This window comes from Plectropomus leopardus, chromosome 11, assembly GCF_026936395.1.
Source record: "Plectropomus leopardus strain MGB_pleo_1.0 chromosome 11, ASM2693639v1, whole genome shotgun sequence".
NCBI classification, from domain to species: Eukaryota; Metazoa; Chordata; class Actinopteri; order Perciformes; family Serranidae; genus Plectropomus; species Plectropomus leopardus.
The window spans coordinates 6,667,452-6,685,457 of record NC_142186.1 but is presented as its reverse complement, the minus strand read 5'-3'; the positions used below and the strand labels follow the sequence as shown (position 1 = coordinate 6,685,457).

General features: G+C 41.0%; 1 protein-coding gene across 1 annotated transcript; it reads right to left on the bottom strand.

Annotated features, from left to right (window-relative positions):
* Positions 1 to 166: 166 nt before the first annotated feature.
* On the bottom strand, positions 167 to 17,464 carry rnf144b (ring finger protein 144B). The gene is made up of 8 exons (XM_042489828.2): positions 17,138 to 17,464; positions 12,363 to 12,620; positions 10,814 to 10,918; positions 9,441 to 9,501; positions 6,587 to 6,800; positions 4,784 to 4,928; positions 4,053 to 4,142; positions 167 to 1,302 (listed from the first exon to the last, which is right to left on the bottom strand). Exons 2-8 carry the CDS (start codon positions 12,537 to 12,539, stop codon positions 1,132 to 1,134), a joined length of 963 nt encoding a protein of 320 aa, XP_042345762.2. The 5' UTR covers positions 12,540 to 12,620; positions 17,138 to 17,464; the 3' UTR covers positions 167 to 1,131.
* Positions 17,465 to 18,006: the final 542 nt, after the last annotated feature.

Sequence of the window (18,006 nt, the reverse complement as noted above, 5' to 3'; positions counted from 1 at the left end):
TCCATGGTAATCCATACAGCACCATGCCTACATTCTCCATGGTGAGAACAACAACATTTTTTCACTCCTGCTATATCATCTCCCATGTACACTCCTCTTGTGACCTTTGTGCAAAGACAAAAGTGAAGCAGTGAAGTGATAAGTGTCACTAGCAAACACCATCTGATGCATGTTCAATGCAGTGTGTTTATTTTAATTACAATGGCGCTTTTATAAAATGTCTGATGCAGAAACATCAACAGAAATGTAGAAATGATAACCATACACACATAACCCATAAATACACAACACACTTTAGAAAAGTACACATTGTCCTTTAGAGCCTTTGGTCTGGATCATTATGCCAGGTGGAAACAACAAACATTTGCAGAAGAAGAGTTCTCTGTGCACCACTGAAGCCCTATCATATTTCTTATCAGCACAGAATATACAGTGCACACGTGACGCCGTTTGCCTTCTCCCATTGTGAAAGAATGTTTTGCATTGTTTAGGGAAATATAACCCTGTGTGATCCTGACGGTTGTCCATTTTCATAATGCTAACATTTTTGCATAAGATAAAGATAGAATGGAAGGCAAAACAAATACAACCAAGCACCAGGCACTGTAGAGCGAGGCACTTGAGCACCCAACACATCTGGTTTGGCATCATGACGTTTGGCACATGAGGGTGGTGTTGCACTTTGAACTGCATGTGTGCAAGTGTGTGTGTGTATGTTTGTGTAAAAGAGAGAGAGAGAGCGAGAGAGAGAGATAACAAAAGCCCTGTCAAGGAAAACTCCCAGCCACCGCACAATCTCCTCACTACCTGTTGTGCAACTGACAACAGCAAGGCGAGTTACAGTCATTCTCCTCATATTTACACCTGCACCACATAAAGTCCATGTACTTATAATTCAAGAGTAATTTTTGAGCTGCTCTCTCACTGAGCTTTAAGATGCAAGTCTGGACTTGTTGATCTCGACAATATCACTGAACCATATTCAAGGCTCCCAGTCCATCGAGTCCTGAAAAAAGTACTCCATTGTTGCTCCAACCATGCAGTTTGCACAATTTTATTTTGCACCGTCTCGGTTTCATCGGGCTTCATGAGATTAGTGATCCTGGGCTGAGCTGATGAGAAGGAGAGCTGCTATGATGTGGAGGAGTCCGGTTGGCTGAGATCTGTCTTCTTCTTCTTCTTTTTCTTCTTCTTCCCGCTGCAGGGTTTGCAAATGCAGCACAGGATGCAGGGCGAGGCCAGCAGGAGGAGGGGAGACGTCACCAGCACGATGATGCTGACCCCCACCAGGATGCCCACCACCTAAAGCACAACACAGCAACATTGTTAAAGCTTCACTAATCAGTGTTTTATATTAACAAAGGCTCAAATGAGTGAGTGTAATGCCAAAGTGGTAGCACTTACTAAAGCATTATCACCCAGCTCTACAGTTGCCTCACCTCCATGGAGCATTTAAAATCCTACAGCCCGTTGCTTTTATTTTATGGCCCCCAGTTTTGGTTCAGTATAGCTGCTCTCACCAACCTTATTTCTAGCCACAGGCAGCTGTTTTCAGAGAAAATGCTCTGATAAAAACTAACTGTGCACAACCTCCCCTGCACTAAATAGTGAAGAGACAAAGTTAACAGCAGCTAAAGAGCCAAACATTCCCCCCAGGAGTTGGTGAAGAACAAAACAGGGCATAAAAGAGAGAGAATATTGTATTTACTTTCATCAAGTCGGAAACATAAATCAGTGCTAATGTTGCTCTGACTCTGCTGGATGTGTAAATAGGCTACCATGTCAGCCACACCAACGATATGATATGTCAGTGTTGTGTTTACGGCTTGTTTAATAGGTGATAATGCGCCCCACAGTTCTAATATTAAATAATTAGTGGTGCATGAAGCATTTTAACACAAATAAGTCCTTAACAATACTGATTTTGATACCTTGATGTAATTACTGTCATAAATAAGGCTGTTGCTTAAAAGACTTGTAGTCTCCATCAGCCTCTACACAGCATTTTATCATATGTAAGAGCATAAAAAGTATGTAATATAAATCATTTATTGACTGGGCCTTTAACAGGGGGTCCAGGACCCCTAAGGGGGCTGCCATATTGTTGTTAATTAATAATTATTTGAAAGCTGTTTTTTTTTCTTTGCATACATAAATACAACATATTTTGCCTTTTGCAACAATTTCTCGGACAAAACATTGATGAACCCTGCTTTACGTTATTGGGAGGTGTTGCTTCATCGCACAACAAAGCGCCTGTAAATTGACCCAAAGCTTCAAGCTGAAACCAATCGCAGATAGTGGGAAAGAAACACTGATGAAATAAGGGTAACCGCCTTACAGTTGTATGCCTCTGCGAACAGGTCAAGAAGCAGTTGGTTTACGAACACTTCTGTCCAGACTCATACGAAGCCACGACAGTAAACAATATTTCAAATCCGTATGTTGTTGCAAAAAAGCAACATATTCTAAAACATGGATGGTTCACACATCTTCAACCTGGCAGCACAGGTGTTTACAATCAGCACAGTTTGAAGATGGATGGAAAAAAAAGTTTCCTGTTTTGTTACAAAGATATGCCATTGATTAATAGGCAGAAAACATGTCATTATGAAGCTGACCTTTGACCTTTTGGATTTACAATGTAATCTCTTTATCATTTTATCCTATTAGACATTTGTGTGAAATTTGACCGTTGACCTTTGAGCTCAAATGGATGTTTGTGCAAAATTTGAAGAATTTTAGGAATGGGATGTGTGGACGTTAAGTCAAAAACCATGATCTGTTCATTAAAAGCAGTTCCTGCTAACTGAAGCTATTTTTTTATACTGCCAATACCATCTAACTCCCTACATATAGCCTACTATTTAGGCCCCTTAGCTCTAGTTGAAGGATATCTTAATGTGACATATGCTATAATAATATACATTGGTATCCCGGCATTACTATGTTTCTTGCTTTTTGGTAAAAGTTTGTGTTGAGCCCTTTCCTCCTTCAACATGACAATGTCCCTTTGCGAGAGCCTGGTTTCAAAGTTAGGTATGGAAAAATTTGACTTGTGACCTCAGCGAATCCACCACCATTTGGGTGAGCTGGAATGCCGTCTGTGAGGCCGGCCTCATCACCCAACATCACTGTCTGACCTCACTATGCTCTTGTGGCTGAGAGTGTGCTGAATCGGGTATCCACATAGTCAGCATAATCATGTGTCATATTATTTCAAATCTGAATTTTGAAAATGTGCAAATGTTGTCGGCAGTACACTGTAAATAAATGTGTAAATGTCATCACAGCACTGTTTGCATGCAGCTAAGAGGAAGTTACACTGGCAGTGGAATGTGTGACAAGCAGATTGTAAAACTTAAAGGACCTGTTAGGCAAGGGTGTAACCAGGTATGAGTTGTTTTGCAAGGAACAAGTGTGTTGGAGTTGGACTGCAAACTTGATTCTAATCATGTGATGATAGCATCAGAGCAAGAAAGTGGAAAGAAAGTAGGTTTGGCGGCCAATCATTTTGTGAGACAGAAAACGTCATTACAGGGCAGGAATTTGAGATTAGCCCTGGGATTAGTTCAGCTTAATGTCTGATAAAGGGCTATTTGGGCACACTGGTGGAAAACAAAGCACTAAAAACAAGCTTCACACACCTCGTGGGTCTTTAAAGAGAAAGTTGAGAGTTGTGTTATGCATGGTTTTCAGCTTTTGTTTAAATTTACAATAAAGAGTACAAGAAATGTGCCAGAAAGGAAGCTTTCCTGTCCTGTACAGCTTCCTGTAATGTCCTCACTAGAGAGTATTCCAACAGTGACTAACTGATTTGACAGCCAAACAGTGCAGCTGGGATGGAGTCCAAAATCTTTAATGTCCAATCCCAGTCGTGTGATGACAAAGTTTTACTAAAATCAAACCCATGCATGAATAACTGACCACGAATAACTAACCACTCACAGATGATTGGCTCTGCAGGCTAATTCACTCAGACAGTGACAGTGTCATCACAACCCTGAAATGAATACTGTATATCTGCTCTGCTGTCTGCTGAGTGACCTCACCTGCGTTCTGTTCCACATAACCGAGGCCCTGGAGTGTCCCAGCTTGTTTCTGCACGGTCCCTTATCATAATGCCTCAGGAAGATATCACCCTGTAGTTGCAAAGCGTGCACGTTAAGACAAGAAATCTACTATCCAGCAATCATCAAGGACATTCAAACAAGCTAAAGATAGTGAAACAGAGGCTGAGATATTGTAAGCATGGCTGTAAAACTTCTGGAGAACAGACAGATAGCTAGACACTGTTTTGTTTCATCCCCTGTTCAAAACTGAGCTATACCACCATCCTTTAGCAATTTATTTATATTTAATTCACAGATTCATTCATTTAATACTGGAAAGGTCAATCAGCTTCACCTTATGTTAAACAAAACAAAACATGGCCAGTATTCCCTCAGATATCTCCATTCACAGATATGGAATGATGAAGTACACATTATCAAGAGCTCATCATCTTTAAAGAATTCTAAAAAGATTTTGGGGTTTTATTGGATTAATGTTTACTGACTGGTTCCTTTTTCTGGTCTTTGTTTTTTATCTTTCGTTGTTTTCTTCTGTAAATTTTCATTTTTGTTTTTGTTTGTTGTTTTCAAGTTTGTTGGTGATGGTGGTTGTCTGTTTTTATGCAGTTTAATCTAAACTAAACTAAACTAAACTAAACTAAACTAAACTAAAAATCTTTTTTTAGATTTAATGCATCAAATGTTTTAGTTAGGTAGCAGAAGAGACTCACATCCAGATTCTGCAGACAGTACCAGCAGAAGGTGTGTTTGCAGCTCTTACACAGCATCTGTGCACAGCCCTGGTTCCTCTCAATGTAGATACCACACATGGGACACTGCTTGATGGGGATGTCAGAGTCACTGTCGGAGCGGGCCCTGTGCATCCGGAGAAAAACACAGGACAGAACATCAGTATGTTAAGCCATGAAGACCCGGGAGTCTCCAGGGCAGAGTGTGAACTCTTTATTTAGCAGCAGAGTTAAGGGTCAGTGCTCACTTTGAACTGGGTTAATTATTTTGGGATCCAAAGGTATGAGGGAAGTATTCTGTACGTACACTACAGGGCCATAGCTTCCACTGAAATCCTTGAAGTCAATTTCAGTGTTTCAGTCACATGAAGAGTTTCCATTTCCATTATACAATTTAAACAAATTGTACCAGGCTGATTTAAGGCTGGACAGTATGGGGAAAAAAACAAATATCACAATATTTTTCACCATATACCTCCCTCCATCCAGCTGGTACTTTTACAAATATTTACACAATGAGATTTTATATCCAGATGTGGATATAATGACTAAGCAGGTAAAGGCAAATTAATAGAACAGCTATAACAATCTAGTGAGTTCAGAAAATTACATCACTTTACTGTAATAGAGCCTTTAGGACCAGGAAAACACATACAATATCCAAAATGTAAGATGATTTCTAGTCTCATATCACAATATCAATATAATGCCCAGTCCTTTGCTGCTCATCACACCATTTTTTTAGATTTAAAATCTACAACCCGGATTTAATCTATTTCATTTGACCACCTGGGGGCAAGACAACAAACTGTGAACACAGTTTTGACATATTAACACATAAAGATATAGCAGCTAACTGGTTAGCAAACCCTGTCAAGACCTAATGTTAGTCCCTACGCCTTTTTACCACCACTTTTATAACTTTCAGGGCCAAAGAATTACATCCTGTGCACGAACCAAACATTTTTCTGTAACAACTCATATGCTGTGAAAAATGCTGTACAATACTCAAAACAGAAGAAACATTTCTTGAGGTAAGCCTGTGCTTGTTGAAATGGAATTACTTAAAGTAGTCTGACTCTATTGCGCGGAATTTCTAAAAGATTGGCTATGGCCCTGGTACACTAACAATGCGTTTGATGACTAAACCTGCCAGCTGAGGCAAATGTTTATCATGCTCTCAAGTTCAAACTTAAAGTTGATCTCCCTTCATTCTCCTTGCGCCTGCTCCATCCTCCACAACACACTGAAGATACCACCCCTCCATCACTGCAGTGCACAGGCTTGGTCTGTACAGTGAACTACATGGCTCGGTGCCCGCCCTCCTCCTCCTCCCTTCGGCACAGAGACAATGGAATTCCAATATAAGTCAGTGACTCCCCAATGACATCAGAGCACAGCTCAGAGCAGCACAGTAATGGAGCTGCACAACAGGGACTACACACAGGGCACTGCTGAGCAATACTAAGATATTACTCCTGAAATAATGTTTGTTGTATATTCAACTCAGGGGCTCTACTGGGAGACGAGGAGCTACACATCACTTGTGTAATCAAGTCAACGTAAATACAAACAGTTAAAGGTAATACTGTTAAACTGAATAGTTATTAAAATCCCTAAATGCAGTCACGATTCAGACTATTTAAAGCAGTAACAAGTGTTTCATTGTAGATTCCTCAGTATCCTGAACTCACACATTGATTCTGTTTTCAGCACATCATCAGTGCAGCTCACACTCTGTGGCTGCAGGCGCCTTGCGGCTGACCAAGCGGCTGACTCACTGACCTGCTTTCATGGGAGGGTGAGGGCGACATCATGGGCTGACGCTCAGGGCAGGTATGGCCGTCCTGCCAGGGCCCTCTGCACCCAGAGCAGAAGATGGTGTGACAGGTCAGGCAGGACACAGCGGTGGGCTGGCCCTCGCTGCTCAGCGGCACATTGCACACCGCCTGGCATTCAAAAACTGGGCACCAGGCTTTACTGGGGTCCAGCTTTACCCCTGCAGGAAGCAAAGAGAGGATGTGATTGTGAATCTCTGAAGTAGACATCAACTAGATGTGCAGCAGATGATAGAAACTAAACACATGCATGTTTTGCTATTCTTTAAACCCAAGTAATACTAGCAAAACTATCTGTATCAGTGCTTTCAGTATATCAGTATTACTGCTGCTTTGGAATGAACTTAATTAGTGCTCAAACAATTAGTAGCCCAACCCTTAAGTCATAAATTAAGTCATTTGTGAAATTATAGAGCCAACATTGACTAATTCCAGCTTTTCATATGTTATGATCTAGTGTTTTGTTTTTGTTGATTTATATCATCATAAATTAAATATCTTGACGGCAGATGTGAAAATCAAGTCAGATTAACTGACAGTGAAAACATCCAGCTCTAAGAAGAATACTGTATCACTGGTTAGTCTTAGCATTATGTGTTAACTCATTAGTTACAACTTTTGGGATGTGGTGGGTTAAGTAAAAGCACAGGGACTGCTTGGTCCACTTATGACTGCCAACAGTCTGAGAATAGAACTCTGACATAACAACGTACATAACACATTCCTTCACCATCTTACTAGCAGCATTTCACTCTATCAACCTGCCAACACAGTTAGTTTAGTTCCCTATCTATGTGCATGCGACAACAGAGTGCTGCAGGGATGACGAAGGCAAACAACAGGCTGACACAATAGTTAGCATCGCTCTGGTTCCCTTATCAAAATCCAATGGGAGTTTTCCATTGGATTTTGGATTAGGCTGGAAAATAGGCTCACAGACATTTTGTTCAGCAAGATAATCTTCATTACTGAACACCACTTTCAGGATCTGTGAAGCCTTAATGCAATCACTAGAAGTAAAAAGCTAATGTTCGGCCATAAACTAACTACAGTACAGTTGCATGAATCAACGTCACCACCACAATAAGGCTGTAAAGTCGTGTTCTGCGCAGTGTGGAGTATTGACGTTCTGTGATTTCATTTAGCAGCTTGTATGCAACCTACAAAAAAAGCTAAAATATTTGTGGGGTATTTACTGACATATTTTATGGCACAGAACAAAACATGACAGTCTCTTAAGCATGTGTTAACCACAGATCTTATTTCAGGCTAATAACCAAAAACCCATTCAAAAAACCCACTGACTTTTAGACAAGGGATCAGGAGATGCTGACATTCTAACTCATTTGTGGGTTTTAGGACTCATTACTGTGGTGCTCTATAAACAGCTCGTTCTAAGGTAACAAAAACACAACAACTCCTATTTTCCAGTGATTATACACTCATGATAACATAGTGAATGAATAATGAATATTACAGCATTTCTTTTTTATGTTAAATTACCCAGTTATTACACAAAAAAAAACATGTTACACTACAAGATTTGATTTAGTGGCTGTACTTCAGGCACAACTGCAGTTTGAGCTCAGTGTCAGCATGCTCACATCCTCACAACAATGTTAACATGCTGATGTTTAGCAGGTAATGTTCACCATGTTAACCATCTTAGTTTACTGTTAGCATGCTAACAAGAAAAACAAAACGAAAAGAAAACTGGCATATGTTTTACAACCAAAACAAAAGCTGGAGTTTTAATAATCTGATCCACTTTACCAGCTCATAGTCTACTTTCAACATGAATCATAACAGAAGGGAAACATTGTTGCAACACAGCCTGTACTTTGCACTTCTTTATTCTTCCAGTATTATGAGTCTTGTGATTTATGGCCAGAGTAAACAATAACTATTATTGGCTTCACAGTGTATTGTTATTGTGCAACTGTAAAGGGCCAATATAGCCACAAGGCAGACTAACCCCAGTGCGCAATTTGTAAATGTCAACAGAAACCTACATCAACAGTTATTCTCTTGCTGTTCCCAGGTCACCAGTAAATCACAGAGATACAATCTGCCTTCTCATTTCCACAACTAATGGTGCAATCTGCTACACATAGGTCATACCACTTATTCGCACTGAAATGCTGAACCCTTTTTAACCAGGGAAAATTGGCCTTTCTTCCAAAGGCATGAGAAGAAGGTAACTTGCAACTTGTTGTAATTGTCTGAAAATTAGTTTAAAATAAACTAAACAAACACAAACTTAAAACAGTGGAAAGTTGCTTAAAATTATAATTCTGTAAAACACATTATTTTTAAAAATAATTTTCAAAATCTACTAATTTCTTGCAACTGGCAGGACATTCCTTGCCAAGTTTATCATTGTCCCCATCCCCCCACCCCATGTTTTAAAAATAAACCAAACCAATTTGCCTCAGGTTCAAGAGACTGAATACCCGTGAAAGGCATCTGAATGCAAAGTAAGAACTGTGACAAAAACCCAGGTTTCTAAGGGTTAATACTTCAATTTTAACAGAATAGTAACAGGAAGCTCTTGAAACATCTGTTATTGAATTTTCTGCAGGTGATATTTGGTTTAACTGAAGGTCATAAAGCCACAGTGTCAATAACCTTCTGGGTAAAACTAGACCACAGCAGAACAGTAAAAAGAACAGGCATTATCCAAGGCATGTGGAGCTCAGCAATCTGTGGTGCTGCTTAGTGTAATGATGCGGCTGAAGTGTGACCTGAAATAGCCCATTGCCTGTTGCCAGTCATCAGCATGCTAATACAACAACACGTACCTCTCTCAAACTTCAGTCGCTGGTACAGATCCACCTGATCTTCCAGGGCCAAGCTAGCTATCTGCAATCACACAACACAGAGAGGTCCTGCTTTAGTCATGTTTTGTTCACGCAGAGCTGTGATGCTGAATATTGTGTGAATGCAAGAAACATGCACAAAAGTTTTAAAAAATCCAGTACCTTTTTCAAACCCTAATGGATGAATAAATACATATCTTCATGGTTGTTAAAGTGAAACTATTTTGCATGGTTGTTGATGAACTGATGCCTCAAAGATCATCAAGGATTAACTGGTCACCTAGTAACTGTAATTTGCTGCATTATTTCTACGACACCACAGTAGTTATAGTTATACCATTTTGTGTTTTAATAAAAACTTCAAGATGACATCTGCATATCATCAACAATAAAGGTCTACAAATAATGAAGATATTTGCTTAAACCAACATTACCTTACAGGAAGTGATGCCAATTAGCCACATTTTTAAGACCAGCAAGCTTGAGAAAAGTCTTTATTTCAGTTTTTCTAATTTCTTATTTCAATCTTTAGAGAATAAAAACAGACTTCCCCATACAATAACAAGGGTTTAGAAATACAACAGTCAACTCAATTCTACTCACTGAATGTTAAAAAAATAATGGACATGGCTACTGTGACGTTTGGCATTTTTGCCTTTGCCATCTTGGATTTTTGGAGCCAAAATTAGCAAAATTTGGACAAGATGTTGGAGCTGTGAAGGAGAGAGGAATGGATCTAACTTCTGAACCTCCAAGGCTGAAAAAATAAAGCAAGTGAGAAAATGCCAAAAACTGCAGCTCATCAAATACCATCAATAATAATATTGATACAGTCTAAGATGACGCCTCACAGAATGGAGACTCTTCACTCCACTGTAATTCAAATGGAAGTCCAATAACTACTTGAGGAGTTTTTTTCTTCCAATAAGTTTCTTGCAGTTGTATTTGGATGAGAAAAACATTACAAATGAGGAAACCAGGAGCAGAATTTCCATTTGTTTGTGAATCAGCAGTTTAAGCTTTTTCAACAGCACAAGGAGTTTTGCTTTCTGTCTGACTGCTCACATTACCTCATTTTACTCTTTACACTCAAAAGAAATCCCTTGTGAGTTTCATTAAGGCTGGGTACACAGCATTTTCACACCATCTTAGTCAATCTAGCCCACACACATTTAAAAACACCAGAGTGAAAGTCCAACTTCATATTTCGGTAGAAATTTGCTTGCACCACTTTGGACTGAAAAAAACTGCAGCAATGTAGAAAAATCAACATTATTTTCGTATTTAATGGCCTCTGAAGGCTTTTTGTGGTTTCACTCATGACCTACATATCATTGGTTTTAAGCAGGACATACCTCAGAGTCCAGTAGCACTCCGGTCTTTTGGCAGGCCATATCTGGGCAGGTGATGGGTGCCCCCCCACCCTCCCTGATGGCAAGCTGAACATACTGCTCCAAACACTAGAGAGGGAGGAACAACACAGCAGCTTTAGTCTACATACTGACTGAAAAAGGAACCATAATGTCCTCACAAAAGTAACATATTTAACAATATATCATCCACCCTTGGTGAAAAAACACACAATACATGACAGTCTACTCATGACAAATGTAGTAAGCAAAGAAAGCGTCGGAAAAATGACCTCTTTTACAAATAGGGCAAATGAAATTCCACACAAACATGACTTTCTTATCAGTATTCACACATCAAAAGTCATATGTTGCCCAAGACATGAAATATGGAATCATAGGAGGAACTTAACATTGCGCAAAGGCAGACAGTTTTGAGGAACAGAAAATAAAAACATTTATATGTCACCTTTCTGAGGAAAGACAAATCTATCTTGGAGGAAAGGAACATGCTTTTTGACTCATTTGTATGTACAAACATCTGCTTGTCATGAGGGTTCTCATAAAGCATGATGTACATCCAAAAACTGATCTGGAGTGAAAAAACAATAGCAACAGTTCTCTCTGTGCTCTTGAGACAGACTGGAGGAGATATTTCAGGTTTATAAAATAGAGTTTAGCTGATAAGCAGGGTTTACAGTATCCATTTCCCTAGCTTTTCCCCGTGACGTTGCATATATATGTGTGTTTGTGTGTGTGTGTGTGTGTGTGTGTGTGTGTGTGTGTTTTATCTGTGTGACCTTGTGTGTGCAACAGTGACAACTTGGCTACCTTGGACAGAGATTAACACCTGCCACTATCTAACAACCTCTCTGTGTCAGGGCCTAACACCAGCGTCTCAGTTTCGATATGCCAGGCAGGCACGTATTAGACCAGAGCAGTGTAGCAGTAGATCTCTGTGCTTCTGTTTTAAATGATACAGCTTGGTGCTCTGGTGATAGCACTTATTTTCTCATAAAAGGATTGAAAAAGCTCCCAGGAAATATGAACAATAAATATGAGAAAACAGCTGTGATAAATCACAAAAAATTCTAAGGACAAGACAGAGAAAGTAAACGAGAGAAAGTCAGCTGTGTCGAAACCACTTCTTTTCACTAAAGTTGTAATATGCAACATTCGCTCATCAAATGATCTATTTTAAGATCTTACGGCAGGAAGTGGTGCTGCAATAAAAAAGAGCATCCTATTCCAAGTCATTTAAACATTGGAGAGTTGCCTAAATTGCCTAAAGAAAAGTTTACTATTTAATCACTTTTGTGAAATCTTCACGGCCTACAGAAGATGACTAAAAGCATGAGCAATATGAGTAGAGGATAACTTCAATCTAAATATAGCCTGGGGGCACCCTTCTCTGTTTCAACAAAGGTTCACAGGTTTGATCTCAATAGCTGTGTTCTGTAGTAGTGTCCTTGAGCAACCCTGAGCTGCTGGAACACCTGGGTATGAGCATTATCTGCTGTAAATGCCTGGAGTAAACTGGTTTGTCTTTTCTTACCGCTGTGCAGAAGACACAGTTGCAGCTTAGCAGTTCCTTGGTGGCTGCACGCGGCTGCTCGCTGAGGCACAGCTTGCAGAAGGCTTCAGATTGCTGCTGGGGGTTAGCGCCAGCCTCAGGGGTCCCTGGTGTCGATTCGCCAGCTTCCAGACTTAGGGTGTTACTCCTGCTGGCCATGTTGGAGCGATTGGGAGGTAGAAATCAGGCTGATCCTAGCCCTTCTGCTGGGGACGGAGAGGAGCTACAGCCTCCATATTCCTGAAAGCAGAAACAGCACTAATGTATTTGTATCTTCAGAAAAGGTGTAACAGTTTTCTCCCTCTTTGTAGTAGTTCACACGACTGTTGCCCTGCCTTCTGACAACACTGCACCCTGTTTTTGAAACCTGTCATCTCTTCTGGTAACTGGCATACCAACTGTGATGACTTCACCTCTGCCTCAGGCATTACATTGTCATTGTCTTGTTACCCGAGACATGAATTAGTCATTGTTCGAAGCTGCGTGGTACATTAAGTAAAACATAATTATGTGTAATTACTGCGGTATTATTGATTCCTCGTCATGTCATTTTAGGGCCAAAGTCTAAGGTTTGTATTTACTAAGTCTACAGTTACTGACCAGCTCCTTATTCAATCTGACAGGAAGAATTGAATGTCCATTGTTTTGTAGAAACATGGTAAATACACGCTTGTGTTGCCACAGGAGATATTGGAGCTAAGTCAACACTGAGCTTACATATAGGGCGCAGAAAGATGGAAAAGAGGGAACCTTATTCAAATGAATTTAAATGCTTTTGAAAAGTTTTGACTAAAACTGACTTTAATAAGAGGAAGGAGAGACTAACCAAAATTTTTTCAGTTCAATGTTTCTGATGTGCGGTTCTCAGTAAAATAGCTAAGTAGGGTTATAAAATGTATGTTTTTAATGTGAAACTATCCATTTTACAAGAGTCTACAGCCATGCTGGCAGCTCTTGGAGGCTGTATTTTTAGACACAGTGGTGCTCTGAGCCACAGGCCGATGCCAACATCAGTCTGCTAACATACTAACAATGATAGCGATACAGTTCTGATGTTAAGCAGAAATCTTTACCATATTCTCCATCTTAGTTTAGCATGTCAGCATACTAACATTTGCCAATTAGCATTAGAGCTAATGCTAGATCAAAAGTAAGAAGAGCAAAAAATCAGTCTGCACCAAAGTGATGGACCAGCCAACCAACAGACTGGCACTGCCATTCATAGAGCCACACTACTACAATGGTCACAAAATACACAAAATGTATATTACACGACATCTGTTCAATTACAGCTACAAGCATCAGTGTAATATTTGATTCATCCTTAGTTACCAAACATTATGCACTACTTTTACCAACAGCATACGCCGAGCAGCCAGTCAGACCAGAGGGGATATACAAAACCAAAAGCGCTGGACAAAGAGAGGGAGGAGAGCAGGCATCAAAGCTGTTCCTCTACCATGCCTTCTTCTGGCTGATGTCCGGTCACAGGAGAATAAAATGGATACGATGCGATTGAGGCTCACTCAGCAACAGGAAATTAGAGTTACTGGATGGGCTTACCTTAATCAGAGCAGACAAGACACAAGATTCTGATGCAAATTCAAAAAATGCACTGCAGGAATTGAATGATGCCATCAGAAGCAACATCATCAAGCAACCAGATGGAATCTTCATAGTAGCTGGTGATTTTAATCAACTCATCCTTCAACTCCAAGGATGTAGCAGGATCAAAGACAAATTTTAATTTCGTTTTTTAAACTTTTTAAAAAAAAATGACTAATAAAGCTACCCTCTTGCAGAGATTGGTGGATAATAAAAGGCCAAATCTGGTGTTAATGGAACCAAAAATCGCCAAACCCAAAAACTGTCTCTTTGGTACTGTCCAGTCCCAAACAGCACAAGAAATAATAAACCCATAATCTGGGATTTGCGATTAATCCTGTAGATAACAGTGGTTGGACACGGAACGGGGTCACACAGGAAACGGTGGCGTTAAAAACACACTCTGCAGCCTGAGCTGTTGAAATCACACATTATCCCACACACTGCTCTCTATTTCAGATGGCTGTTAAAGTTGGCAGGAAAATTTTGGTGCCGTTCAATCAATACAGCCATCACCACCAGTGTCCTAAATTCTTCAGTGAGTGCTCTTTTATTATGTATGATTAATCAGCTGTGGCATACATGCAGATGACTGATAGTGGAGCCTGTGTAGCAGAGCACGTTGGAGTTTCTGCACAGTCATGGTGTATCTTCCTGCTTTTAGACAGGTGAGCTGAGCCGTCTGCAGTCGTCATCCCACATAACTGTCAGCCTGCCCTATCCTGCCCAAGCGAGAAAATGACAGATCTCTAGTTGGCTAGCTTTGTTGCGTGGAAACGCCAATATGTATTTAATAACAGTGTAAAGCCTTTCATTCCTGAACAACTTCTAAGTTTCGAGGAACTTGAGATTACCAGCCATCTGTCAACAGATGAGGCTGTGGGAACTGCTTTTATCTCAGAGAAACCGACTAATCAGTGTCCTTCCACCTTTGATATTAAGCAGTTTAACTACCCAAGTAGCCGTAATGACCTGTCTCAGCTTCAGCTCAAACTCAGCATACCGGAAAAAATAAGGCAGGTTGCATCTGTTTGCCAAACTTGCTAAGACTTGGCATGGATGACGGCTCAGAATCAGGACAAATAAACTGGCCCAATTCCACCTGCCGACACTGCCACTACTGGGATGTTGTCAAAAATGACTTAGCTAACATCGGTTCAAAATCTGCACCCTGTAAAATATAAATCAGGCCGCATCTGGTTGCTTACTTGGACACTTGATTTTAATGATTCGTCATAACGAGGACAAATAAACTGGCCCAATTCCACCTGCTGACACTGCCACTACAGGGCTGTTGTCAAAAATGACCTGGCCCAGCAGTCGCCAAAACCTGGCACACCATAAGTGGGGTTGCATCCGGTTACCCAACTTGGCTGAGATTTGGTATAAATGAAGCCCCAGAATTAGGTCAAATAAACTGGCCTGGTTCCAGCTGCAAACACTGCCATCACTGGGCCATTGCCAAAAATGACCTGGCCCAAACCCTGAGACCCTGAGACCCCAAACCCTGATCAGCCCAAACTCTACACACTGGAGGAAATAAGTCTAGCCATGTCTGGTTGCCCAACTCGGCTAAGACTTTGCATGAATAACGCCCCTCAGGTCAAATAAATTGGCCTTGGTCTGGCCGCCACCACTGCCAACACTGGGCCATTATCAAAAATGACCTGGCCCAGCATTGGCCTAACTCAGAATGCCAAAAGAAAAAAGTCGGGCCACATCTGGTGGCCTGACTCGGCTGAGACTTTGCATGATGGACGCCCCTCAATGAGGTCAAGTAAATTGGCTTTGATCTGGCCGCCACCACTGCCACCACTGCCACCACTGGGCAGTTATCAAAAATGACCTGGCCCAGCACCCAAACTCCGCATACCAGACAAAAAAAGTCAGGCTGCGTCTGGCTGCCTGACATGGCATGAATGACACTCCAAAATCAGGTCAAATAAACTGGCCTGGTTCTAGCTGCTGACACTGCCCCCACCGGACCGTTGTCAAAGACAACCAGACCCACTATTGGCCCAAACTCTGCATGCCGGAAGAAATAAGTCAGGATGCATCCAGAATTGGGCCAAATAAACTATCCTGATTCCAGCTGCCCATACTTCCATCACTGTGTATCAACTAAAGAATTTTCCACTATGTCACAATTTTTCTGAATAACCTGATATGCAGTGAAGAGATTTAAGTTTGCATGGATGAGTTTGAGCAGTAGGCCACATTAGACACATTTCAACTCTGAATGTTTGCATACAAAATCTAAATAAATTAAATGTCGATACAAAGTGCTGACAACCAGAAGCTTCAATACAAAATGCATCACCATTAGTTTTGGCGTTCAAAAACCAGCCCGACTGCAATCTGTGCCCCTCGGCAAGCAATTAAAGCAGAGAATAAGAATCCAAACTTGACTCTCCACTGTTAGAGCTATTCATTAATCAAAACGCCCTTGTGTCCAAACAGTTCCCTTTAGGCGTGGAGCTGCCCGTTCAGTGATTTGCAGTCCTCACGGATCAAGGTCTAGATGGCATTCCAGCCACGGGGATCAAAGCATCATTGTTGACCAGAGAGGCAGAAACGGAAAACCAGATCTGCCCGGCGAAAAGCTGCTGCTGCTTTTACACAGGCTGCCACTGTGTTGGGAAGGAGGCAGCTGGGTCTGTGTGCTCGGGGAGTGTGTAGCAGAATTTATATGGCATCATTTATACAGCTGCAATCACTCCCTGTGTGTCGTTCTTGGTTTCTGGCCCAGTAACCTGTGTGTTTTTGGGAGGCAGCCTAAAGCAAGAGCACATGAAGTTGAAACACAGCACAAAAATGATGGGGGTGGGAGAATCCAAACCTTCACTTACAGCATGATGTTGATTTAGATTGCAGTGATTTACAGTTATATTCCCAAAGTAATGTCACTTGCATATATTTCTACAATTAGGTTAGCATTGTTTATGAGAAAGTAACAGTGTGACGTCTCAAGAGTGCAAAACAGACCACGCATGAAATCTGACACATCTGCATCACTCTCAAGGTTGCATTCTCGTATAGGTCAAAAATCTGACGCATTCACGTTGTAATATCTCAAATGGGTTAAAGGTTGTTGGTAGTGGATGGTGTGTATAATGCAGACAATATGAGCAGATGAGAGAGGGGGGACCTACCTTGCCTCTGGACCACTGGGTGTAGAAGCTGCCCGAGTCCAGATCCACAGCCGCAGTGCTCTTACTGTGGCATAGGCACATGTGTTGATACAGTCTGCTGTTATAATAACCTCTGCTGTCACCGCCTTATTCCACTGTCGCCCCGTCACCGCCTCGTCCACACACGCACCAGGCTTAGAGAAAAACTAAAAACATGTTCAGACGTCCTGCTCCCTCCTGTCTGGTCTGTTAGTGTGTATGTTTGTGTGTCTGCTCTGCCCCTGCGTTTTGTTTCCATCCAGGAAGCTGCGTCCGCTCTGTGCTGAGATCCACTCCTGACTGCTCCTGCTGGTTATTCGCTGTATTAATGCTGCGTTAAGGGGCAGTGGGAAAAGTGAGAGTCACGCCTTGTGCTGCTCAGGAACGAGAAGGAGGTAGGCTATATATCCTCCCGACACGCAAATTTTTCGCTTTTCGTTTTTATTTTCGTTTTAAACTAAACTAAACTAAACTAAAAACCATGCATCACATGTGTGAGTTCGGTAGCATAGAGACTCACGTCCAGATTCTGCAGACAGTACAAGCAGAAGGTGCGTTTGCAGCCCTTACATATACTTAAAGTAGAAGTAGTAGTAGTAGAATTAATTGAGCTAAATAAATAATGATCTAATATAAAACATGGAGAGACAGCTGACCTGAACTTTAGCATAATAATACAGTATAATATAGTAGTTTATAATAGTTTTGATACATTAATGAATCCTACTCCATCTGAGTTTTTGTAGTTTTTAAACTTTGCAGGCCTGTGGAGGCTCGGTGAGAATTAGGAATAATTCCTGGCATTGGAGAAGAGCATTGTAACTCATTATATTTTTGTATGTTTTTATTTT